At 40.1% G+C, this 27,159-nt stretch overlaps 1 protein-coding gene across 6 annotated transcripts in view; it reads left to right on the top strand.

Annotated features, from left to right (window-relative positions):
• SLC39A12 (solute carrier family 39 member 12) overlaps positions 1-27,159 on the top strand; it is an 87,587-nt gene that overhangs the window by 16,652 nt on the left and 43,776 nt on the right. For 4 of the 6 annotated variants that reach the window (XM_019834004.3, XM_045060967.1, XM_003988133.6 and 1 more), the window contains 5 exons: positions 10,175-10,347; positions 15,644-15,815; positions 21,034-21,206; positions 24,567-24,719; positions 26,603-26,713. In XM_019834004.3, coding sequence (XP_019689563.2) covers positions 10,175-10,347; positions 15,644-15,815; positions 21,034-21,206; positions 24,567-24,719; positions 26,603-26,713 — 782 coding nt within the window. The remainder of the gene's footprint in view (positions 1-10,174; positions 10,348-15,643; positions 15,816-21,033; positions 21,207-24,566; positions 24,720-26,602; positions 26,714-27,159) is intronic. The other 2 variants (XM_019834005.3, XM_003988135.5) reach the window with 1 other exon arrangement.

The raw sequence follows: 27,159 nt of genomic DNA on the forward strand, positions 1-27,159 counted from the left end.
GTTTTGTGTGGCTGAAGAATATTCTGTTGTATATATACAACATCTTCTTTACCCATTCATCTGTTGGTGGACACTTGGGCTGCTTCCGTAGTTTGGCTATTGTAAAGAATGCTGCATAAACATGGGGTGTATAGAACCTTCTGAATTGGTATTTGTGCATTCTTTGGGAAAATACCTAGTAGTGCGATTGCTGCTTTATATGGTAGTTCTATTTTTAATTTTCTGAGGACACTACATACTGTTTTCTGCAGTGGCTGCACCAGTCTGCATTCTTCCCGATGGTACACGAGGGTTCCTTTTTCTCCACGTCCTTGCCAACATTTGTTATTTCTTGTGTTTTGGATTTTAGTCATTCTGAAAGATGTGAGGTGATGTCTCATTGTGGTTTTGATTTGCATTTTCCTGATGGGAGTGATGTGGAGCATCTTTTCATGTGTCTTGTTGGCCATCTGGATTTTTTTTTCTTTCAAATTTTCATTCAAATTCTAGTCAGTTAACATATAGTGTGATATTGGTTTTAGGAGTAGAATTTAGTGATTTATCATTTACATATAACACCCAGTGCTCAACACAAATGCCCTCCTTAATAGCCCATCCCCTACCCAACTTCCCTCCATCAACCCTGAGTTTGTTCTCTGTAATTAAGAGTCTCTTACGGTTTGCTTCCCTCTCTGTTTTTTTTTTTTTCTCCTTCCCCTATGTTCATCTGTTTTGTTTCTTAAATTCCACATATAAGTGAAATCTTATGGCATTTGTCTTTCTCTGACTCATTTCGCTTAGCATAGTATACTCTTACAAATGGCAAGATTTCACATCATTGCAGATGGCAAGATTTCATTCTTTCTGATCGCTGAGTAATGTTCCATTGTGTATATATACACCCCATCTTTATCCATTCATCAGTCAATGGGCATTTGGGTTCTCTCCATAATCTGGCTATTGTTGATAAGGCTGCTGTAAACACTGGGGTGCATGTGTCCCTCCAAATCAGTATTTTTGTATCCTTTGGGTAAATAATACCCAGTAGTGCAGTTACTTGTCATGGAATAATTCTAATTTTAACTTTTTGAGGAACCTCCATACCGTTTTCCACAGAGGCTGCACCAGTTTTCATTCCCATGAAAATTGGAAGGGATTTCCCCTTTCTCCACAACCTTGACAGTATCTGTTGTTTCTTGTGTTGTTGATTTTAGCCATTCTGACAGGTGTAGGGTGCTACCTTATCATGGTTTTGGCTTGTATTTCCCTGATGATGAGCGATGTTGAGCATCTTTTCATGTGTCTGTTAGCCATCTGAATGTCTTCTTTGGAAAAATGTCTATTCATGTCTTCTGTCTATTTCTTAATCGGATTGTTTGTTTTGGGGGTGTTGAGTTTGATAAGTACTTTATAGATTTTGGATACTAACCCTTTATCCGATATCTCACTCACAAATATCTTCTCTAATTCTGTAGGGTGTGTTTTAGTTTTCTTGATTGTTTTCTTCAGCTGTGCAGAAGCTTTTTATCTTGATGAGGTTCATAGTTCATGTTGGCTTTTGTTTCCCTTGCCTCTGGCGATGTGTCTAGTAAGAAGTTGCTCTGGCCAAGGTCAAAGAGATTGCTGCCTGGGTTCTCCTCTAGGATTTTGATGGCATCCCATTTCACATTTAGGTCTTTCATCCATTTTGAATTTATCTTTATGTATGGTGTAAGAAAGTAGTCCAGTTTCTTTCTTCTGCATGTTGCTGTCCAGTTTCCCCAATACCATTTGTTGAAGAGACTGTCTTTTCCCCATTGTATATTCTTTGTCGTTTGTCAAAGATTAATTGACCATATAATCATGGGTTCATTTCTGGGCTTTCTATTCTGTTCCATTGGTCTGTGTGTCTATTGTTGTGCCAGTACCATACTGTTTTGATTACTACAGCTTTGTAGTATAACTTGAAGTCCAGAATTATGATACCTCCTGTTTTGTTTTTTGTTTTCAAGATTGCTTTGGCTATTTGGGGCCTTTTGTGGTTCCATACACATTTTAGGATTGCTTGTTCTAGATCTGTGAAAAATGCTGTTGGTATTTTGATAGGGATTGCATTACCTCTGTAGATTGCTTTGGGTATTATAGACATTTTAACAATATTTATTCTCTAATTCATGAGCATGGAATGTTTTTCCATTTATTTGTGTCTTCAATTTCTTTCACCAATGTTTTATTATTTTCAGAGTATAGGTCTTTCACTTCCTTGGTTAAGTCTATTCCTAGATATTTTATTATTTTTGTGTAATTGTAAATGGGACTGTTTTCTTAATTTCTCTTTCTGCTTATTTATTATTAGTGAATAGAAATGCAGTAGGGACACCTAGGTAGCTCAGTCAGTTAAGCATCCAACTCTTGATTTCAACTCAGGTCATGATCTCACGGTTCTGTGTTCGAGCCCCACATCTGTGCTGTCAGCACAGAGCCTGCTTGGGATTCTCTCTCTGCCTTTCTCTCAACCCTTCCCCTGGTCTCTCTCTTTCTCTCTCTCTCTGTCTCTCTGTCTCTCTCTCTCCCTCACACACACACACACACACACACACACACACATACACATTCTCACTCTCCCCCAAATAAACTTAAAAAAAAAAAAGAAAAGTAGCAGATTCATGTTCATTGATTTTGTATCCTGCAATCTTATTGAATTCATGTATTAGTTCTAGTAGGTTTTTGGTAAAATCTTTAGGGTTTTCTATGTGTAGTATTATCTCTTCCTTACCAATTTGTGTGTCTTCTATTTCTTTTTCTTATCTGATAGCTATGGCCAGGACTTCCAGTACCATGTTGAATAAAAGTGGTGACAGTGGACATCCTTGTCTTGTAACTGACCTGAGAAGAAAAGCTCAGTTTTTCTCTTCATTGAGGATGATACTGGCTGTGGGTTTTTCTTATATGGACTTTATTATGTTGAAGCATATTCCCTCAAAATCTACTTTCTTGAAGGTTTTTATTATGAATGGATGTTGTATTTTGTCAAATTCTTTTGCTGCAACTATTGAAAAGATCGTATTTTTTTTTATTTTTTCTTTTGTTGATGTGATGTATCACACTGATTAATTTGCAAATATTGAACCACCCTTGCATCCTAGGAACAAATCCCACTTGATCGTGGTAAATGACTTTTTTTTAATGTATTGTTGGTTTCAGTGTGCTAATATTTTGTTGAGGATATTGGCACCTATGTTCATCAGAGATATTGGCCTGTGGCTCTCTTTTTTGTGGTGTCTTTATCTTGTTTTGGTACAGGTAATGCTGGCCTCATAGAATGAATTTGGAAGGTTTCCTTCATCTTCTTTTTTCTGGAATAGGTTGAAAAGAATAGATATAACTCTTCTTTAAATGTTTAGTATATTTCACCTTATGAAGCTCTCTGGTCCTGGACTTTTGTTTGTTGGGAGTGTTTTAGATTACTGATTCAATTTCATTACTAATAATCAGTCTGTTTAAATTTTCTGTTTCTTCCTGATTCTGTTTTGTTAGGTCACATGTTTCTAGGAATCTATCTATTTCTTCTTGGTTGTTCAATTGTTTGGCATATGATTTTTCACAGTTTTCTTTTATAATCCTTTATATTTCTTTGCAATTTTTATTTCTTCTCTTTCATTTCTGATTTTTAAAATTTGGGCCCTCTCTCTGGCTGAAGGTTTTATCAATTTTGTTGATCTTTTCAAAGAATCAGCTCCTGGTTTCTTTGATCTTGTTTTTTGTTTGTTTGTTTGTTTCTATATTGTTTATTTCTGCTCTAATATTTATTATTTCCTTTCTTTTACTGGCTTGGGGTTTTGTTTGTTCTCCTTTTTCTATCTCCTTTAGGTGTAAGGTTTGCTTGTTAATTTGAGATTTTTCATGCTTTTGATGGAGGCCTGTGTTGCTGTAAATTTCCCTCTAAGAGCAGCTTTTCCTGCATCCCAAAGATTTTGGACTGTTCTGTTTTCATTTTCATTTGTCTCCATTTATCTTTTAATTTCCTCTTTGATTTTTTGGTTGACCCATTTATTGTTTAGTAGTACATTATTTAACCTCCATATATTTATGTTCAGATTTTGTCTTGTGGTTGATTTCTAGTTTCACAGCATTGTGTTCAGTAAAGATGCATGGTATGACTTCGATCTTTTTGAATTTGTTCAGACTTGTTTTTTGGCCTAATATGTGATCTAGTCCAGAGAATCTTCCATGTGCACTTAAAAGCAATATGTATTCTGCTGTTTTAGGATAGAATGTTCTGAATATATATTAGCTCCATTTGGTTCAGTGTGTCATTCAAAGCCACTGTTTCCTTGTTGATTTTCTGTTTGGATTATCTGTCCATTGATGTAAGTGGGGTATTAAAGTCCCTTATTATTTTTGTATTACTATTTATTACTTCCTTTTTGTTTGTATTAACTCTTTTATGTATTTGGGTGCCTCCATGTTGGGTGCATAAATATTTACAATTGTTATATCATCTTGTTGGATTGCCCCCATCAAAAAAATTTTTTGTAATGTTTTTATTTTTGAGAGAGAGAGATCGCATATGCACAATGAGTGGGGGAGAGGCAGAGAGAGAGAGAGGGAGACAGAGACTCTGACGTAGGCTCTGCACTGTCAACACAAAGCCCAACGTGGGTTTCCAACCCACAAACCATGAGATCATGAACTGAGCCAAAGTCAGCTGCTCAATTGACTGAGCTACCCAGGAGCCCCACACCATTAATAATTATACAGTGTCCTTCTTTGTCTCTTATTTCAATCTTTTGTTTTAAAGTCATTTTATCCAATATAGGTATTGCTACCCTGGTTTTCAAATCCATTTGTATAATAAATACTTCTCCATTCCTTCATTTTCAATTTGCATGTGTCTTTAGGCCTGAAATTGGTCTCTTATAGGCAGCATATAGATGGGTCTTGCTTTTTTATTCATTCTGTCATCTTGTCTTTGATTGGAGCATTTAATCCATTTACATTCAAAGTAATTATTGATAGGTAAGTATTTATTGCAATTTTGTTACTTGTCTTATGATTGTTTTTGTAGTTCTCTCTTCCTCCCTTCTTTTGTTCTCTTCTCATGATTAGTTGGCTTTCTTTAGCAATATACTTGGGTTCCTTTCTCTTTATTCTTTGTGTATCTATGACTAGTTTTTGATTTGTGGTTTCCATTCATTTTGTATATTAAATTGATAGTCACTCACGGCTGAACCCATTTTTTAAACCTCTCCCCACCTCCATGTTTTAGATTCATGGTGTCATACTTTACATCATTTTATTTTGTGGGTCCTTTAAGTGATTTTTATAGGTATACTTATTTTTATTGCTTTCATGCTTCCTACTTTTCTTACTCTAACTTACAGTCTTTCCTTGCCACACAGAATCCACTTTAACATTTCTTGTAGGGCTGGTTTAGTGGTCATAAATTCCCTTAACTTTTGTTTGTCTGGGGACCTCTTTATTTCTCCTTCTATTCTGAATGCTAACCTTATTGGATAGAGTACTCTTGGTTCCAAGTTTTTTTCTTTCAGCACTTTGAATATATAGTGCCATTCCATTATGGCCTGCAAAGTTTCTACTGAAAAATCAGCTGATAGCCTTATGGGGTTTCTTTTGTATGTAAGTATTTTCTTTTCTCGTGGTGCTTTTAAAATTCTTTCTTTACTGCTTCTTTTTGCCATTTTAATTACTATGTGTCTTGTTGTGGACCTTCTTGGGTTGATTTTGAGGGGCTCTCTGTGCCCTTGGATCTGGATTTCTGTTTCCTATCCCAGGTTTGGGAAGTTTTCAGCTATTATTTCTTCAAATAAATTTTCTACCCCTTTTCTTTCTCCTCTCCTTCTGGGTTCCTTATAATGTGAATATTGCTGAGTTCCCTAAGTCTATTTTTATTTTGATTTTTTTTTTCCTCTCAGCTGTTCAGCTTGATTTCCTTCTATTATTCTGTATTCCTGGTTGGTGGCCCATTCTTCTGTTTCCTCTAGTCTACTATTTACTCCATCTGGTGTATTTTTTATTTTATTTATTGCATTCTTCAACTCTGATTGGTTCTTTTTCTGTCTCTTTGTTAAGGGTTTCATTGATGTCCTTCAGTCTTTTTTTCAAGTCCTGTGAGTATCTTTATAACCACTGATTTAAATTATCTAGCAGGCATATTTCTTATCCCCATTTTGTTTAGGTTGCTTGCTGTGATTTTGTCCTGTTCTTTCATTTGGGACATATTCCTCTGTCTCTTCAGGTTGTCTAACTCTCTGGCTCTGTTTCTTTGTGTTAGGAAAGTCAGCTATGTCTCCTGCTCTTGATAGTAGTGCCCTTATGAAGAAGAGGTCCTGTAGTGCCCTGCAGTTCAGTGTCTCCTGTTCAGCAGAACCTGGTGCATCAGGAGAATCTTCTATGTCTCTTGCATGCATCCTGCTATTGGCTGAAACACTTTTTCCTTCAGTCCAGTAATCTGCAATGGCTCTCTTTGCCTGTTGTGGACAGGGTTTGGTCCCTGTGGGGTTAGTGCAGGACACTTTCCTTGTATTGTACCCTAAGAAGCCTTCATTGGTGGGTGGGACCTATAGTAAGACCAGCTGTCTGTCCCACCGCTAAGCCTCTACCCTGATGGTTGTGTGTGGTTCTTTCCCTCTCCCTGGGGCAGGAGTCAGTTTGGTGTGATACTGGCTCCTGTTTGGGATGCTTGCACACAGCCAGGCTTGTGGTACCACTTTGGATTAGCTAAGCCAAGAATGTATTGGAGGGGGCAGATCCTCAGAAGCGTGTGGGGTCGGAGGAATGGTATTAGCAAGGTTTGCCTGGGTCTGCTGCAAGAGGGGATGTGAAGCAGAGGCCTGGCTGGAGGGAATGTGTCTGCAGGGGAAGAAGGGGTAGGGCATGCTCTTTGTAAGTTATGCAGTGAGTGTAGGTGCTGCAGTGGGCCCCACCGATGTCTGTGTGTCTGGACTGGGGGAACAGGGAAGGAAAATGGCACCCACCATCATCTTTGTTCCTGGAAAAATGTCCCATTGATCCCTGCCCTTCTAGCTGGAGCTCTGAGATTAGTAAACACATCTCTCTCCCGTATGCTCCTGGTATTTTTCAAACTGCTGTTTCTACCTTGTATCACAGCAGCTCTGTCTGTTGTAATGTTTCTTTAAGGACTGGGAGTCCGTTTCCTCTCACCCTCCCGGTTCTCTCAGAGCCAACCCCACTGATTTTTAAATTTCCAGATTTTAAGCCTCATTCATTGTAAGACCTTGTGAAATTTCGTCCGTTTAGTTTTCAAAGCCAAATGTTACGGAGATTTGTCTTTCCTGAGTGGGCTCCTTGGTGTGAGAATCTACTTCTCTCCCCTTTCTGGGATTGTGGGTCCACCCTCCCCCAGACTCTCCTGCAGTCTTTTTCACTCCTCACCACGTCTCCACCCTTCTTACCCTCTTCAAAGCTGCCTCTTCCCTACATTTAGCTGTGGTGAATTTGTTCTTCCAGTCTTCAGGTCGTTTTCTGGGTCTTTTACACTGATTGTTACCTAGTTGTATCAATGGGACGAGGTGAACTTAAGGTCCTCCTACTCTGCCATCTTCCCCAGAAGTCAGTTTTAAGTGGTTTTTGTTGTTGTTGTTGCTGTTGTCGTTATATAAATTCTGAATATTAAAAGTAGATATCTAATAAAAATGTAATGTAAACAAAAATATAAACAGTAATATAGTCAACCCCCAGGCACACAGTATCTAGCCTCAACACTTACCAGCAACTGGATAATCTTATTTTTTATTTGCCTCCACCCTTTCCTATCACTTGATTATTTTGAAGCAAATGATTATTAAATATTTCTGTGTGAATCTCTAATAGACAAGCGTTTTTAAAAGCACCTTATTACCAATATCACAACTAAAAAATTAATATTGATTCCTTAATATCACAAAAAAAGCCCATTAATGTTTACATTTCCCTGATTGTTAAAAAAAGATGTTTTATTTTTTATCACACCAGGATCTAAATAATGTTCATAAAATGCAGATTGTTGGTATATCTCTTCAATTTCCCTTTATAGATGTCATGCCTCTCCCTGACTCCACTTTCTCTATTTCGCTGCGGTTTTTTTGTTAGAAAAAAGGGGACTGTTTATCACATCTGGGTTTTGTCAATTGCATTTCTAGTCATCCAATATGCATTTCTATGCACTGTGTTTCATGTATATTGATGTTGTAGAGATTTGATTAGGTGGTTTGTTTACTTGGAGGATGCTGTCTTAGAGTTAGTACCTTCCGCCAGAAGGTACATAACATCTAGTTTTCTCTTTTTGAGAAGTCATAAGGTATTGATGATACTTGTCTATATTGATTATTTGCACCTTGTGAAATGGTGTTCTTTTTTTTTTTTTTTCAACGTTTATTTATTTTTGGGACAGAGAGAGACAGAGCATGAACGGGGGAGGGGCAGAGAGAGGGAGACACAGAATCGGAAACAGGCTCCAGGCTCTGAGCCATCAGCCCAGAGCCTGACGCGGGGCTCGAACTCACGGACCGCGAGATTGTGACCTGGCTGAAGTCGGACGCTTAACCGACTGCGCCACCCAGGCGCCCGGAAACGGTGTTCTTCTCATTGACTCTTTTCTTCTTCATTTATTAGTGTAATAATTCTGTAATGGAAAACTTCCCCTCGTCACAATTTCATTTTATTGAGGTTTGTAAAGAAAAGTAAGAATCAATTCTTTTTTTTTTTTTTTAAGTTTATTTATTTACTTTGAGAGAGAGCACACAAGTGGCAGAGTGGGAGGGCAGACAGAGAGGAAGGAAGAGAATCCCAAGCAGGCTGCATGCTATCAGTGTGAGCGCATGAACTGTCAGACTGGATTATTTCTGTTATTCTTTCTTCGTCTTCGGTAATTTTTCCTTTTACCATTTCCCATACGCCGCTGAGCTCCTTTTGTGAACTTTTCATTTCACTCACTATATTCAACACCAGAATTTCCATTTGGACCTTTATATAATTTTGATTTTCCTATTTCTTCTATTTGCTGATTTATTATTGTCACACTTTAATTCTTTAAATATGATTTCCTTTAGTTCCTTCAGCACACTTATAATAGCTGCTTTGAAGTCTTTTTCTGCTTCATCCAACATCTGGGAATACTCAAAGACATATTTATTGACTGCTTTCCTCCCTGATTCTGGGTCACACGTTCCCATTTTTTTGCAAGTCTTATAATTTTCTTTTCGCTGAAAGCCAGTCATTTAAAATAAGATATTGTAGTAACTGTAGTTTGTAATTATTCTTGTCCTCAATGATGACATTCAGGAAAATACCAGGGATGTTGTATTCCCAAGCAAGCCGATGGATAAATCCAAAGAAATTCACCACTATACTTAATTTTTCTGCCTACCAATTAATTTTTAAAAATTTTTATTTATTGATTTATTTTTGAAAGGTGGGGAGGGGCAGAGGGGGAGAGGGAGAGAGAGAATTCCAAGCAGGCTCCATGCTGTCAGTGCACAGCCTGACGTGGGGCTTGACCTCCTGAATTATGAGATCATGACCTGAGCCAAAATTAAGAGTTGGACCCTGAACCAACAGAGCCACCCAGGTGCCCCTGTACCAGTCAGTTTTTAAGAGCCTCGAGCTGTACCAAGGGAAGCTAAACTGTAATCTATAAACTGAAAACCATACTACAATAGTATTAGAAGACAAAGTCAGTTGTCTCTATAATCTCAGATCTCTTTCATTTCCTTTCTTGTTTCTGCATAAACAAACCCTTAAAAGGAAAATAATTTGATTGACTTAAACATATCATAGTTTACCTACGGAGGATGTATATAGTACCTCAAGGAAATGAATTTCCTATGGCTTAGGCCAGTTCTATCCTTTGTGTGCATTTTTATGAGGAACATCTAGAAAAAGAAAGAGTTGGCTCGCGAGAAGGCGTTTCTTTGGAGGAATTGCCCACTGTATCATCCCTAGGAGTTAAAAGTGGTGGGAACATCTTTGTAAGACTGATTCAGCCCCAAAGCTTAGTCAAGATCTTGTGAGGGGATTAACATTCACGTGAAGTATAAGTGTTCTTTTATTACTTTTCAGAGTAACGTCTTGACTTTTCATTAGGACCACATTTATTTAGCAAACCATCTATGCTGTGGCCATAAGAAATTGTACTTATCCTGAGATTGACCTGTCTTTATTCTATGTGACACCAGATTTTGTATGAAATTTCTAGAACTAGACCAACTCCTCAACACTCTCTGGACCAAAAGTACCTGTATCCGAACAGATAAAATCCATCGCCTTGAAAGGAAACAAAACAACCTAACAATCTATGACTGGGGATACCCTAATCTATCTGTATCCATGGACCAAGAGTCAGAAGACAGTTCAGTTTCCTGGGATAAGGTATCGTTATTCTTCTTCTTACACCACCAATTGCTACTGTCAAAGTGGTGAAAGTTCTATAAGAGTTGTGAAAAACTTAAGGGATGATGTGTATTTCCTTCAATGTGAAAATATTGTATTTGTACAGAGTGGTCATGGGTTGTTTTCTTCTACAAATGGGTCTCTGCTGACATAAATGTGAGGCCAAGACATGTAGGAGAATAAGACAATAGATGTAGATAGATATAGATAGATATACAGATAGTAAATATATATATATATATATATGCCATATATATATAAAAAAAATATATATATATAAGTATATTACTACTTCCTCTCTTGTATCTATATCGAATGCATGAATAATTAACTCAACAAACATACTGAACATTTATTACCTGCCAGTCACCATCACGGTCATTGGGTATACAGTGTTGAAAAAAATAGGCACAACGCGGGGCACCTAGGTAACTCAGTCGGCTGAGCATCTGACTTCAGCTCAGGTCATGATCTTGCAGTCTGTGAGTTCGAGCCCCACATGGGGCTCTGTGCTGACAGCTCAGAGCCTGGAGCCTGCTTTGGATTCTGTGTCTCCCTCTCTCTGCCCCTCCCCCGCTCATGCGCGCTCTCTCTCTCGCGCTCTCTCTCTCTCTCTCTCTCTCTCTCTGTCTCAAATAAATAAACATTAAAAAAAAATAGGCACAACTCCTTTGGAACCTACAGGGTAGGAATAGGACACAAACATTGCATATATACTTACAATGATGAATGAATGCTTTAAACTTAGATAAGGTTATGAAGAGATTACTTTGGGCTGTGAGCAACAGAGAAATATTTGTATAGTAGGTAGCACTGAGAAGGTTTTTGAGAAAAGGTGATGTATGAGCCTATGAACATATTTATACCCATATTTCCTAAAGTTGTGCTCCAAAGTACATTCACTTGTCTATCTTGGTATTTCTTGAAATGGGTCCTATGATTAAATTGGTGTGGGAAATACTAGAAATACATATTACACTGTGGCATATTAGGGTATCTGGGAGGTCTCTCAGCAAATAAACTTCTTTGATCTTATTGAATCCAGCAATTCTCAAATTTTGACTCTAGAATCCTTCCCTGCCCTAACCATTTAAAATCCTGAGAAACTGATGTTCCACGAGCGTGGCTTATGCTTATTGAGTACGTATGATGTGTTAGACATAATGCTATTTCACCTGCATTGCCTCATTTAATTATTATAACAACTATTATTCCATACTATAGATATTTTTCCATACTACAGATGAGGAAATTGAGGCATGGAGCTAATAAGTAATTGCTTAATGTTTACAGAAACTGAGGATATAGACAGAGGTTGATAACATATTCTGTGCTCTTAACAACTGTGCTATTGCTTGGGGAAGTGTTGACTTAAATAAAACTATTTTTGTTATTTGTATCTCAGATGAGCAAGGTACAATTTGTACCTTAAAAGAGCAAAATCCCCTACAGATTGCTAACAATTCGGAACGTTTTTCCTGTGAGTTATGAATACATGATTGCACAGTACCATAGATTCCGTCCCTACCCCTGGAAGTTTGTATCTCTTAATACCCTTCACCTGTTTTGCCCAACCCCTTCAACCCTCCCCACCCCCCACTCTGGCAACGACTAGTTAGTTCTCCCTACCGAAGAGTCTGTTTCTTTTTTATTGTTGTTTGTTCACTAGGTTTTTTTTAAAGACAAAACCAGATTATTAATTAGAATATTAGATATTTTTAAAAGTGAATTTTTGTTACTTGTGCGGTATATATAAGACATTTATTAAAGTTGATTCTTTCAAACTCATGCTTATTGTATTCAACCCAAGGTGAAGAGAGCTGAAGCCTGTGTTGGTCTTCGTTTGCCAAGTCTTTTTAGATGCTTCTTCAGGACTGGCTCTGGGGAAGGGGGCAAATTTGCCTAATGGAGACCTTATCTTCCTAACGAATGCAGATTCTTTCCTAAAATTTAGGAACTACCTACTTAAGGCACGTGGCTTTAAAAAAAAGTTTTTTAAAAATGTTTTTATTTATTTTTGAGAGAGAAAAAGAGTGCGAGCAGGGGAGGGGCAGAGAGACAGGGAGAGACACAGGATCTGAAGCAGGCTTTAGGCTCTGAGCCGTCAGCACAGAGCCCAACACGGGGCTCGAACTCACGGACTGGGAGATCATGACCTGAGCGGAAGTTGGACGCTCAACTGACTGAGCCGCCCGGGCGCCGTAAGCATGTGACTTCTAAGAACAGTAAGAGTCATTTGCTGTGCTACCAATGCCAAGTAAACAAAATCAAGCTTTTCAATGGTTCTTCTCTGTCCCAACATGGCCCTTTGCTTGTGACTCTTGATAGACTGGATCTGAAGAACCCATGTATGTTATTTAGACCAGTGGTTCTCAAAGTTTTGTCCCTCGACCAGCAGTGTCAGCATTGTCTGGGAACTTCTTGGAAATGCAAATTCTCAGGTCCCACCCCATCATCTTTGAATCAGAAACTCTGAGAAGTAGAGCCCAGCCCTCTGCCTGTTAGGAAGCCATCCAAGCAATTCTCAAAACTAAAGTTCAGGAACCACTGCTTTAGAATATGTTTGTAAAGTTACCATAGAAGTCTGATGACATTAACACAAGGGTGCACATATACTGAAATTTTATGAAAGGGAATAAAGCTAGTTAAAAAAAAATTTTGTTTTTACATTTATTTATTTATTTTTGAGAGACACAGAGAGATAGCATGAGCAGGGGAGGGGCAGAGAGAGAGGGAGACACAGAATCAGAAGCAGCCTCCAGGCTCCGAGCTGTCAGCACAGAGCCCGATGCGGGGCTCAAACCCACAAACCATGAGATCATGACCTGAGCTGAAGTCAGATGCTTAACTGACTGAGCCACCCAGGCACCCCAGGAAATAAAGATAGTTTAAAAGTTATTGGCTGGATAATCTAAATTTTCATTCTATATTATTCTTTATTAAAAATATTTTGGGTTCGGGGCACCTAGGTGACTCAATCGGTTAAGCAGCTGACTTCGGCTCAGGTCATGATCTCACGGTCTGTGAGTTTGAGCCCTGCGTCGGGCTCTGTGCTGACAGCTCGGAGCCTGGAGCCTGCTTCAGATTCTGTGTCTCCCTCTCTCTCTGCCCCTCCACAGAGAGCTGCTCTCACTCAGTCTCTTTCTCTCTCAAAAATAAACTTAAAAAAAAAAACTATTTAAAAATATTGGGGTTTAAAATTTTATAGAATATAATGAATCACCTTTAAGGCCATTTATGTTAGTGATTTCAAAAAGAAATTTAAAACCAACAAAGGACCTGAATAGTACAGGAACAGCAAATAAAGATCAAGGGCACAGAAGCTTATAATAGAATATCCGTACTCTAGGAGAAGGTAGTCTAAGACCAGAACTATTCAATTTCTTGGCAATGAACTGGGGAAAGACGCATGGCGTTCTGTTCATTTCCTCTCTCCCCTGCTTTACTTAGCAGTCGAGCACTTTTTCATGAGAATGTTTATTACGAAGGTTTCGTCATCAAGAGTTTGGTGTTCGTTTCCCTTTTCTGTTGTCAGTAGCTTTGATGATGAAGTCACTGTATCCCATTAGTAACAAACGGTGCAACAGAAAATACTGTCTTTGGCATAAATTATTTTGACAAAAGGAGAAAAAAAAAATCCCAAGTTTAGTTTTCTGTTGCTGCTTTTTGCAGTAGAAGCCTCTTGGGGTTTTGCCCAGCCTTTTTCTGAGAAATGCCTGCCTCAGCCACAGGCCTGAGGCTGGCAGCCATGTCCGAATGGAATGATCCCACCTCCTATCTCGAGGCGAGACTGATTGAACCAGAGGGTTGTCTGACCCAAGGGAGTTCATCTGTGGCTTTGCTGTAGCAATCAGGTCTCTGTCAGGACTTGCAGACTCAACTCAATCTTGGGTTTGTGGGCTGAGAGGTCGCTTCAGAGTTGGGGCTTATATGGCCATGTGTTTACTGAAAGAGAAGACACCGGACTGTAAAAGGAAATAAATATATGCAGAGGGAAAGAGAAGGGAGAAAATACTTGGTCCCGAAGAGAGAGAGAGAGAGAGAAAAAACAACTTTAGGTTCTGATTTTCTAGCTTCAGATTGAGTTCCTTTTGAGGTGTGGCTACCTTCTCAATCTTGGAGATCCTTAGTGTCCTTTCAATACGATCTCCTCTTGGTTCTTGCTGGTTCAAGTGGCTTCTCATCCCTGCCACCCAACATTTCCTGATCAAGATAGGACATTTTTAATTCACGGGATCTTCTCCCCCCAAAAATTGTATGTGGGAAAACCCAGCAAATATGTCGTCATTATTTCCTGATTAGCAATGTGCCTTCTTAAAAGTCCCTACGTTCTAAAGCGTGGCAAATCAGGAAAGCCTTGCAAGTCAATGAGTTTCTTAAAATACCTTATTGATTGTGACTGGAGCTCACAAAGATATTGCACGAGGGTCTGACTTCAGACCCCAAAGATTCTGCACGAGGGTCATCCATTTGTGCTGGTGGAACTATATACACATTGAAACCTTTAAGTGTAACTTCTGACACACAAAATCAGCCCTTAACACTTCTGAGATGCACCAATTCCTTGTGGCAGCTTTTAGAGACGTCTTGCATTTGTTCTCTATCTATGATCCTGATCTCTTATAAATATGCCTATACAACGTAGAAAGGCTTTAAAGATAGAGGAGCAGCAGTAGGCAATCGTAATGATTTCGGTTGTTTTTGTGGAGAAGGGACGTCCCTTACAAAGGTAGCCATATCATTTAGTGTTTACACACGAGCTGGTTGACACAGCATTCACTTTTTAAAATATTTACTTTGATTGCTTTTGAAAATACATGTTGCCTACACAGGCTTACTAAATCAGAGAATATTAAAGACAATGATCTTATAACCGCAGAGCACCTGTTTCTCATCTGAAGTCTTGGTTTTGTTGCTACAAAGCCATCCCCACTAAAAAACAACAAAAGCATCGAGGCTTCCTTAGCCTGCTGGCTAACAAACCATGCCACACATTGTAAAACACGGTTGCATGTTTTCAGGAAGGAAAAAAGTGTGCAAAACTCTTACTAGATAATACTCAAAATAAAAGTGAGATACAGCTGGCTTTGATCAGAGATGAAAAGTAATCCTGGGAAATTATATATGCACAAAGATTGCAGGGAAGAAAAATGAAGTCATGGCTTCATGTGTCCTTTTTAGCCATTCTGTTTAGTTCTGACTCCTTGGGAATGGCAACTGATGGTGGTAAGTTTGTTTGCTGAGATTAGTAACAATGACGTTTTCCCCCAAACAGACTTGCTTCTCTGCCGGGCAGCTGGTGGAGATATTTCTACAGAATAGCCTTTCACCCATTTCGAAGGAAGACTTTCAACAAATGAGTCCGGGAATCATCCAGCAATTGCTCAGCTGTTCTTGCCAGCTGCCCAAGGACCAACACACAAAGCTCCCACCAACCACTCTGGAGAGTAAGTTGTGGTTCTTCCCTGAGAAAGTTGGTGCCTATAATGTACATAATAATAACAGTTGATGGAAAGTTGGTGCACATAATGTACGTAATAGTAACAGTGAACAGAAAGTTGGTGCATATAACGTACACACTAATACCAGTGAATGGATGGATACTTACTACATACCACACGCTGTTCAAAGCAATTTACTTGTCTCACCTCATTTAATCGTCACAAGCACACTATGAGCTAGATACTATCAATGTCCCGCTTTTACAGATAGAGAAACAGGCACATAGAGGTTAAGTGACCTTCCCAAGGGCGCACAGCAGGTAAGTGATGGAGTTGGGATTCAAACCCGGGCAAGCTGGCCCCAGAGTCATTGTTGTCAGCCACTATGCTACAGTACCCTTCACTGAATATTTTATAGTTTGTATGTACGTTATATAAATTGATTTTTGTCCCATGTATATGACTGAGTCATAGACCAACTTAGCTCATAGTTGAGAAGGGGCGTGATATGAGAGCAAGAACCTTAACGATAGGGTCAGAGATGCAAAGTTGAGCCATGCCTTCTATCCCCAGCCCACTCTTGTGATCTTAAGCCATCTCTTTATTTCCCTGAGCCTGTCTTTTTTTTCCTGCCCAGTGCTACTCACTGTAGCACTACTGCGGTAGGTGAGCTCTATGCCTTCTTGGGGTAGCTGTAAGTTTCAAATGGGATAACGGGTACGAAACTGTGTTGTGGAATTTAAAGCACTGTGTATTTAAAAGAAAAGGAAATAGTGGCCTGAGAACATTCGTGATGGACCGCAAAAATGTGACCGTGAACGCAGGCACCATTCCAAATATTACCAGTGATCCCAGGGCCTTGTGTGTGCTTTTTTCAGAGCATTTTGCTTTCTCTTTGCGATAGCCTCATGATGCCCATCCGGGATGAATTGTCCAGCTGTTCACTCCTAACTCACAGGGAATTGTGCCGCATTCAGTGGCTCATTTGAAGAGTTCACGTGAACAGAAACCTTGCCAGACCTAAATATCTACCACATTCGCTGAAAGGAACAGAATGTCATTAAAACTGAGCTCTCATTAAAAGTGAGCAACTACATAATTCAGCACCTGGTGAGCAGTGATGGTTCTGAAATGGGTAAGAGGGACAGAAGCACGGGCACCAGGAGCAAGTTTACATTTACATTCCCACCACCTCCCGTGGTGTCTGCTTCAAACAGGCCGCTACAAAATAGCTTTCTGAACTGCAGATCTGCGAATTGTTTTTCTTTCTCATGAACACCTAGATCCTTCTAGGGACTAGTCTTCCTGAGAAAAAATTCAGAGAAATCGCACTCACTATGGAACCTAGGCAAACATTACTGTGCTCGATTTAAAGTGTTGCATTATGTGACTTAAGGGAAAGGCTTAAATATCAGAAAAGGTAGGAAGGAGGCATAGGAGACGTTACTAAGAGTAGTGTTTGGTGTGCTGGGACCTGACCCCAAAGTTCCAGGTTGGGTTGAGTTTCCAGGAAACAGTGTTATGACCACATATAAATCAGGTTTCAGATATGTTCAAAGCAGCTGCCTAAGAATGGCTAGGTGTTTAATTATTAGGTCAAGTTCTATTATAATGATGCAAAACATTTAAATAGAAACTCTATAAGTTGCCTGACTCCAGTCAAGACGTCATGACACCTATATGAGGACCTGGGGTAATTAGCAGAGTCCTATTGCCACAAACGTCAGATTTTATGGTTCTCAGGCGATCTTTGCCACATGAGAGCAGGAGAAATCTGATTCACAGAGGACCTGAACGTTTCTAAGCCCTAGAGTTAGGAAGTGTCCATTCCAGGGGCTCCTGGGTGGCTCCGTCGGTTGAGCGTCCGACTTCGGCTCAGGTCATGATCTTGCAATTTGTGAGTTCAAGCCCTGCGTCAGGCTCTGTGCTGACAGCTCGGAGCCTGGAGCCTGCTTCGGATTCTGTGTCTCGTTCTCTTTCTGCCCCTCCCCCACTTGGGCTCTGTCTCTCTCTCTCTCTCTCTCTATCAAAAATAAATAAAATATAAAAAAATTTTTTTTTAGGAAAGGAAGTGTCCATTCCCCTCCAATACCAGCTGTAGTTGCCCTCAGGACAAAGGGGAGAGGAGTAGAAGAAGAATCAAAGGACTGGAAACTTTGTCTTTTGCCTGGGAAATGCCACACCCGAATTTATCCTTGTGAATTCTCAACATTTTCTGACCTTTTGTAGCTTTCATAAAAATGTGGCAACTTTGAAACTTATTAGACATCCAGGTGCTCATGTTAAACTTCAGCTGTCTTTAATTTATGTATTTGATGAGAAGAATGACACTCCCCCATACAGTCTGTTTGTGGAAGAGTATGATATGAACCTTGGTTAAATATCTCCAGGGATGCTTTTATAACATAGGTATTTTTATTATGACAGAACAAAGTGAAACCTCTAGGTTGGTATATGACCATTCCAAACGATTTTTATTATTTTTTAATTTTTTTAAGTTTACTTATTTATCTAGAGGGGGGCGAGAGAGAGAGAGAGAGAGAGAGAGAGAGAGAGAGAGGAAGGGGCAGAGAGACAGGGAGACAGAGAATCCCAAGCAGGCTCCGTGCTGTCAGCACAGAGCCTGACACAGGGCTGGATCCCCACAAACTGAAATCATGACCTGAGTCAAAAATCAAGAGTCGGATGCCTACCTGATAAGCCATCCAGGTACCCATACTTTTTAAAATTTTTAATTGTGGTAACAAACTGAAATTGAAATGAAATTTAACCATTGTTAAGTATAGAGTCCTCTCTATCCTTTGAATGACAACTGTTTTATGGAGAGGTTCCCTAGAAGTGAAGGGGTAGTGATAAGAATGGAAAAATTTTAAAATGGTAAGTTTTTGCTTCTTTTGAGTACACTACCAACTCTATTTTAATATTAGACTCCTGTCTAATTTAGAACATATAATTCAATGAAAGTGCTCTTAAAATCACAAGTCTATTATCATGTTACCAGCTTTTATCATTGACACAAATTAGTGTAGAGGGTGAACCTTCCAGAAAAGAACCAGAATGGTAAGAATAGAATGTTTTCTGTTATAACAAATTTTAAGATGATCGTTTCTTAAAATCTACAATAGGCCTCAAGTAGTGTGATAATTGAATTGTTTGATTTAACTTATCTGTAGTCAGTAAGGATAGTTTAATTTTGTAATTAACTTCCTTCGTTGTTTACAGACCAGTTTGCCATGGCTTGTTAGTAATTTCTAAAGAAGTGGAAGGACGAGTATTTGCTCTGAGTATCTGCAACCAAAGGAAAATGGTGGCCTGAAAAGCCCTTTATCCCCAAATCATTTATTTATACAGTTGACTCTTGAACATCATGGGTTTGAATGGCAGGGGTCCACTTATATGCAGCTTTTTTATGTATAATAGAGTATTGTAAATGTATTTTCTCTCATGATTTTCTTTTTCTTTCTTTCTTTGTCTTTTTTCTTTTAGAGAGAGAGAGAGAGAGTAAGGCAGGGAGAGGGGCAGAGGAAGAGAGAGAGAAAGAATCTTAAGCAGACTACATGCTCAGTGTGGAGCCCAGCATGGGGGGCTCAATCTCATGACCCTGGGATCATGACCTGAGCCCAAATGAAGAGTTGGGAAGCTCAACCAACTGAGCCACTCAGGCACCCTATTTTTATGATTTTCTTTTCTTTTTTTTTTAATTTTTTTTTTCAACGTTTATTTATTTTTGGGACAGAGAGAGACAGAGCATGAACGGGGGAGGGGCAGAGAGAGAGGGAGACATAGAATCGGAAACAGGCTCCAGGCTCTGAGCCATCAGCCCAGAGCCCGACGCGGGGCTCGAACTCACGGACCGCGAGATCGTGACCTGGCTGAAGTCGGACGCTTAACCGACTGCGCCACCCAGGCGCCCCTATGATTTTCTTAATAAAATTTTCTTTTCTGTAGCTTTTAAAAATTTTTTGATAATGTTTACTTATTTTTGAGACAGAGAGGGACAGAGCATGAGCAGGGGAGGTGCAGAGACAGAGGGAGACACAGAATCCGAAGCAGGCTCCGGGCTCCGAGCCGTCAGCACAGAGCCCAACGCGGGGCTCGAACTCACGGACCGTGAGATCATGACTTGAACAGAAGTCGGACACCTAACCGACTGAGCCACCCAAGCGCCCCTCTGTAGCTTAACTCTTGCATTTTTCAAGGATCCAACTCTGCGTGCCACTGAAAGCCACTTGTTTCCTTTCTCTTAATCTTTTCTTTTCTTCCTGGTCTCTTCTTCCCTCACACATATTTGCTCTTGTTTGAATAATCTTAAAAATTGCACCCCCTGAACATTTTTTGAAAATTCAGAAACCTGCCAACATGGGATCAACTTAGGGGTCCTAGAAGATTACTGCAGTAATTTAAAACCTAGGCTGTCCAAATTTATGTTATCAACCATCACACATTCATCGATCGGTTTTTACCGATATGATCACTCATTTTAGGCACGGAGAGTAATAAACACTTTCGACATTACAGATAATTTTGAAAATTTTTTGAAGAAGGTACTCACCTTGTACAGAAACGTAGGTCTCCGATGGCCCCAAACTGCGTGCTCCCTCTGACACTCTGCTTCCTTGGCGTCAAAAGATTTAGGTGGGATTAGAAGGAAATCATCACCAGTCTATGGCAGCATATGTTGTAGTTTAAAGTGGGGGAAATTAATAATTTCTTTGGGGGTGGGAGATGAGCTAGGTGCTTGTTTGCTGTAGTGATTTTAGTAGGACGTAGTCAGGGTAGCTTCAAAGCAAAAAGGTTAACGGTGAAAGTGTTTTCATTCTTTTCCTTAAAAATCAAGACCTCTTAGGGGTGCCTGGATGGCTCAGTCGGTTTTGCATCCGACTCTTGATTTGGGCCCATGTTGTGATTTCACCATTTGTGACACTGAGCCCCGCATCGGGCTTTGTGCGGACAGTGGAGGAGGCTGCTTGGGATTCTCTCTCTCTCCCATCTCTCTGTCCCTGCCCGGCTCTCTCTCAGAGCTCACTCTCAAAATAAATGAACATTAAAAAAAAAAAAGAAAGAAAGAAAATTTAAGACCTTTTACACGCTATAACACTCATAAAACAATTCCGTATCCCGACCACCTGTATCATAAGATGGATTCTTCTGGCATTTTTCACTGGCCAGGGCACTCCTAGCGAATGAGGAGCACTGACTGCTTTGCAATCTCCATTTGGCTTAGAATATGGCTACAGCACAGTGGCCGTGGCCCTGCTCACACTAGGCTCCATGCTTGGGACAACGCTGATTCTGTTCCACAACTGTGAGGAGAACTACAGGCTTATTTTACAGCCGTTTGTGGGTCTGGCCGTCGGGACGCTTTCCGGGGATGCTCTGCTCCACCTTATCCCTCAGGTAACTCTTTTCCTGCTTGCAATGGTGTGTTTCTCATTTCCAATTCCATTTAGTCACTGGAGGTGTTGATGCAAACTTTCAAAGGGACTTGGATGAATCAATGCAGTGGCCAGTGTTGTCTTTGGAAATAAGTGTTATTTCCCCAAAGCACTTACAGAGGAAAAGAGATAGCCAAGCCTTAGGTTTACCACGGGTTATTCTTATTTTTTAAATAAACCAAAAGGTGATCAGATGCAGATTCCTATGAAGAAAACTTCAGGAAGTTTTCACTAATTATCTGCCAATAAAAATGAATGGGTTGCCAGATGTTACGTTGAGTTTTCTCCGGTTGCCCCCAACTCTCATCAGATCCCGTCTCTGCCCTCTCTGCTGTGTTTTTCCGCCCCAGACGGTTGTGCCTCTGCAGCTCCCTTGCAGGCTGCGTTGTTGTCTGGATTGAGCCAATGGAAGGCACAACAGAAAAGCCAGGGTAGGAGGAGAGAGTAGCAGAGATATCTCTTCCTCACTCTCCCCTGCCTCTGCACCTGCTCTAGAAGCAGCTGATTTCCTACAATATTACAGCTCCTCCTGTGGGAGCCCTTCTCCCCGACTCCTCTTCCCACTGAGCTGCAGAAACATTATTTCCAACCTTTGCCCTTTCTTTTTTTATTTATTTATTTTTTAATTTTTTTTTCAACGTTTTTATTTATTTTTGGGACAGAGAGAGACAGAGCATGAACGGGGGAGGGGCAGAGAGAGAGGGAGACACAGAATCGGAAACAGGCTCCAGGCTCCGAGCCATCAGCCCAGAGCCTGACGCGGGGCTCGAACTCACGGACCGCGAGATCGTGACCTGGCTGAAGTCGGACGCTTAACCGACTGCGCCACCCAGGCGCCCCATGCCCTTTCTGCCCTAAGAGTGGAAATGGTTTTCTGGGGTTACACGCTTCTGGGTGTCTCATTACCCCTTGTACCTACCTGTCTGCCTACAAGTCTGCCATTACACCATCATTAAGCTCTCCTCATCTGAACCATCGAAATGAATTTTTTGTTGGCCTAATAACATCTAGATTTTCCTTAAGAAAACTGTAAGCCTCGGGAAGCTGGCTCTTTGCTGAAGTTTTCTGAGGCTCTTTATTTGTCAAAAATGAAAGGTCCAGGACCTGACATGCAAGAGTTCAGACAGAAGGGTCTCCAGATGAGGTTATTTCTTCCCTCTGAAATCTCTTGAGACTGGACAATGATGGGCAAATGAGCCCTCTTCTTGCAAAGCCGGAGATGTTAAAAATTTCCACAAGCCTCTGGCAATTTCCTACAGGGTCACTCTTGTTGCTTAAAGGCTCAATGATTATTAGATGTTTTGAAAAATCACAAAGTGAGCATTGGAAAATGAAACAAACCATTATTTGTTTTAATTTCCCTCATAATCTAATTTTCTGGAAATATTTCAGGGCTTATTGGCTTGAGGAAGCAGCCGAGGCCTTTTTCTAGGTCCCTTTAGTGGTTTCAGGGCTGTTCACTGCAAAACAGCTAGAGGGTCTTAAGGCTTCCCGCGCCTCCCTCAATGGGGGGGCTCACATCTCCCAGCAGCAGGGCATGGGCTTGGGGTTTGGGGGGCCGTCAGCGGGTTCTGCAGAGACACGTTCTGGAGAGGAGCTTAAAAGATTAGCCAGGTTTCACGAAAATTGGAAGGCAAGTGTTTTACTTGAGGGAAGAGATGCGGACAAACGTTACTGGGGAAAGGAAGAACAATGCGGTACCAGTGTGGTGGAAAGCTAGAAAAATCAGTGGTTCCTGAATGTGATCCATGGCCAGGGTTCAGAAGGCCACACGGAAATGAGAAAAATACCACTGTCAGGATTTCTTTTTTCTTTTTTTTTTTTTTTTTTGACTAGCAAAATTTATTCAACTTAAAGGTCTACATTTGATTCTGAGATTGTGGGGTCTGCTTCTGTTTTGTTTTGTGACCTTACCACGTCCCCTGTTTTGTGAAATAATGGTAATTGCGAATATTAGATAGGTATCCTTCCTAATGCCTTTACCAAAAGGAAAAGTTGACTACTGTATATTGGATTTTAGTTAGGTTCATAAACTCATCGTCTACACTTAGGTACACACATTTACTCACACATGTGAGTACATTATGTGCACATGCGCATACACACTTAAATCTACGCGTGGACGTATGAACACATGCACATACAATATGTATGCATAGAATCTTTTTCCTTTTTTGTTTTTTTAAATTTTTTTTTCAACGTTTATTTATTTTTGGGACAGAGAGAGACAGAGCATGAACGGGGGAGGGGCAGAGAGAGAGGGAGACACAGAATCGGAAACAGGCTCCAGGCTCTGAGCCATCAGCCCAGAGCCCGACGCGGGGCTCGAACTCACGGACCACGAGATCGTGACCTGGCTGAAGTCGGACGCCTAACCGACTGCGCCACCCAGGCGCCCCTTTGTTTTTTTAAATTTGATGGTCACTAACATCCTAAATGTAGAAACCACTGAGCTGTTTGCCAAACTGCCTTCTCCTGGGGAGGGAATATGATACATAATGATTTACTAGCTCACAAGAAATCATGAGGTCAACCAATGGGATGAGTCAACTAGAGGAAAATTCCTAATGCATTTCATGTATCCTTTTGTTTCTCCAAGCGGACAGTACTGCTGGGTATACACTCAGTGGAAGATATCGTTCAGGCGGATTTCTTACTTATCAGAACATTTAATAAAAGTTTTCTTTAAAAAAAATTTTTTTTAAATGTTTTACTTATTTTTGAGACAGAGGCAGAGCGTGAACAGGGGAGGGGGAGAGACAGAGCGAGACACAGAATCCGAAGCAGGCTCCAGGCTCTGAGCTGTCAGCACAGAACCCGACACGGGGCTCGAACTCACGAACCCGTGAGATCATGACCTGAGCCGAAGTCGGTCGCTTAACCGACTGAGCCACCCAGGCGCCCCTAAAAGTTTTCTTTAATTGCAATGGGGTGTGGAGAGAGTAAACCCTGGATGAAATGTATCTTTATATTTCTTCTGGATATAAAATATATTCATCTGTTATTAAAGACTTGCTGGGCAAACAGGTATGGATTGAACTCCTAGGAAAAGACAGGGACTGAGAATATCTCAAAATTTAGGTTTAAAGTTCTCCTTTCTTTTCCCTTGTGCACATTTTATTTGACCCTGATTAAATCATCTAGTGGAAGTATTCGTACAACTGAAAGCAAATGTGGCTTTCAATGATTCCAGCGGTTATCATGGGGTTCCCCAGAATGAAAGGTGAATATATTTAATACCGGGCCTGTTAATTAACATTTAAGCCATCGTAAGTCATTTCTTTGTGTCTCCTTTTTGTGTTTGCTTTTGTTTTTTTTAAAGGTTCTTGGTTTACACGAGCAGGAAGGCTCAGAGTTTGGACATGTCCATGAGAACAAAGGTCATATTTGGAAACTGTTAGGACTAATTGGAGGCATCCATGGATTTTTCTTGATCGAAAAATGTTTTATTCTTCTTGTATCACCAAATACCAAGGTATATTTAAAATTTTCTTTATCTTTTGCTTTAGGGCTTCATAATATTCCTCCCTTATTTCAAAAGTACTTGTTCAAAAGTGACTGACGTCTTCGTGATGCTCTCTATGTGAGGGATGGGGCTCTGATCTCCAGTCGCGCTGACTGGCAGCTTCCCTCTAAGTATGGTTCTTAATTTTTTAAACATCTGTTGCTGGCCCGTTAAGGTACTTGTTAAAACCTGCTATTTGACCTTCATGGCTAGTTTAGAGACAGGAGACCATTTCATGTCTGGGAATGAAGCGGCTGAAAGGCCTACGTACTAATGAGTGTTTTGGATGTCTTTCATAACCCGAAACAAATAAACATGGAGACAAAAACTTTGCAAATTCACAAAATTACCCGTCATTTTCTATCTTAAAACCACTGAACATTGTAAGAACAAGGCGCTCAGAAATGGGGTTTGTGGCAGATCTTTTTTTGTGTGTGTGTGTGGCTTGAATAATTGCTCACATTGTACCTGCATTGGTTTGATCAATTTCTGTGTCTGTGATGAAATGTAAAATGCAGTATGGTTTTTTTTTCATGGATTTGTGTTGCTCTTACACGTTATCCTATAAGACAATAGATTAACTGTCTGGTGGGATGGTTAAAAAGGTAAATGCTTACAAACAACTGTGGGAGACTAAAATAAAGTAAATTTTCCTTACAGAGTCCTGGGGCTCTGCGGTCTGCTATGGTTTTTCTGCGTATTTTCTGGCTTTCTACTTGTGCATGTAATTCATAATGTCTGTGCTCAGGGAAAACATTAGCAGTCATGTAAAATATCAGCACTTGTTTATTATGATTCCTAAATTTATTTGAGGCTCAAAGTCTGTGTGTCAAAAATGAAGATGGTTTTATGGATGGACAGAGGGATGATAGATGGATAGACAGGTGGTAAAATGGCTTTAGTGAATGGTAATGGTGGATCTTGGGAATGAGTATCTGAGTGATCACCTTACACTTCTTTTCAGCTTTTCTGTGTATTGGAAACTTTTCACAGTAAATAAAACGCTGTAGAAATGTTCTTTTTTAGTGAAGCAAAGTTTTTCTTTGTCCTGGAGCTCACGCTAGGAGGCTATAGTAATTGATGGTCAAACCATCTTTGACCACAGTCCCCACCCTGCACGTTCAACAACTTAACCTCCTCAAGAGGGGTTCTCATCTCAAGAAGCACAAAAGTAAATATCAGATCCCCTTTGTACACAATAGATTGGCGTTCTTAGCCTGGGAAAACTAAATTACAAAGCCAACCTGTCAACTTGTATGTGACAATTCGAAGTTTAGCCAGGGTGGAAGTGAGTGAAATAAATTCTGGGCATCCAAAAATGTAAAGTTTATTCAGACTGTCCTTGGACTTGTCAGAGAACTTACAATAAGGTTTAAGAACATATTTCAAGACTCCTTATATTGAGTAAAATAAAGGGAATGTGAATATTTTAGAGGGTATAAGTGCTTTAATTGATGAATACGTTTCTGAAGATATTCATTTCATTGTTATAGGGTGTAATATAGTTTCAGTTATCATCCTTTTGGTATCTCCAGCAGAAAGAATTCCAAATTTAATTTCATAGTAAATATACTTTTTCAGTAAATACAAAAGACAGTATCAAAACAACCACTATTCAAGTCTCTTAAAATCACAACTAGACGTATTTAAAGTTTCATTCTTAGGGCATTCAGAATATGCACAATGTTTCAGAACTGGCCTGTGCTTCTCCAAGGTGAGACATTTTAGTATTTGCCACAATGAGCCCGCCACTTTGGCCAATAAGCAAAATGTTAAATAGAACCACGGAATTCACAAAGGCTGCACCTGTGTTCTTCTGGCTTCAGCACTAATTTTAAACCATCCTCATCCAGCAGGGCATGTCATTGGTTAATGGGCATGTGGAACATTCCCACCATCTTGCACTCAACTCCGAATTAAGTGACCAGTCAGGCAGAGGCAAATCTGCTTCCACTATCCCGTTGGTAGGTTACCGATCTGAGGTATTCTACTGATCTGATTACCTTCCTTCCTTTGTTCCTTAATGAACAGATGAAAATCAGTAGGATAGATGAATATCTATTTGTGATTTGCCTGTTTTGAACCATGATAAGGAGTTTGGGAAGCTTTGCCAAGCACCTGAAAGCTGTTTTAAAGAATAAAAAGCTTTTTTTCCCGCGGATTCAAATCCTTGGTATCTGCACCACGTTGAAGCATATATGATTAGATTGCATAAAATACATCTTGATCATTTTGTTTACAGGGTTTCATAAACCCGTTGACCTCCAGGTTTTCCATTTTGAGGAATCCTTAGCCATGACCAGATGGGGCCAAATAAATTGTGGGCAAGGAATTAGTGCAGCTAGTGTGGTAGGGTCCCCTCCCTAAGGAAAGAAAAGAAAAAAAAAGAAAGAAAGAAACCTCAAGGTAA

Source organism: Felis catus, chromosome B4 (assembly GCF_018350175.1).
Source record: "Felis catus isolate Fca126 chromosome B4, F.catus_Fca126_mat1.0, whole genome shotgun sequence".
NCBI lineage: Eukaryota > Metazoa > Chordata > Mammalia > Carnivora > Felidae > Felis > Felis catus.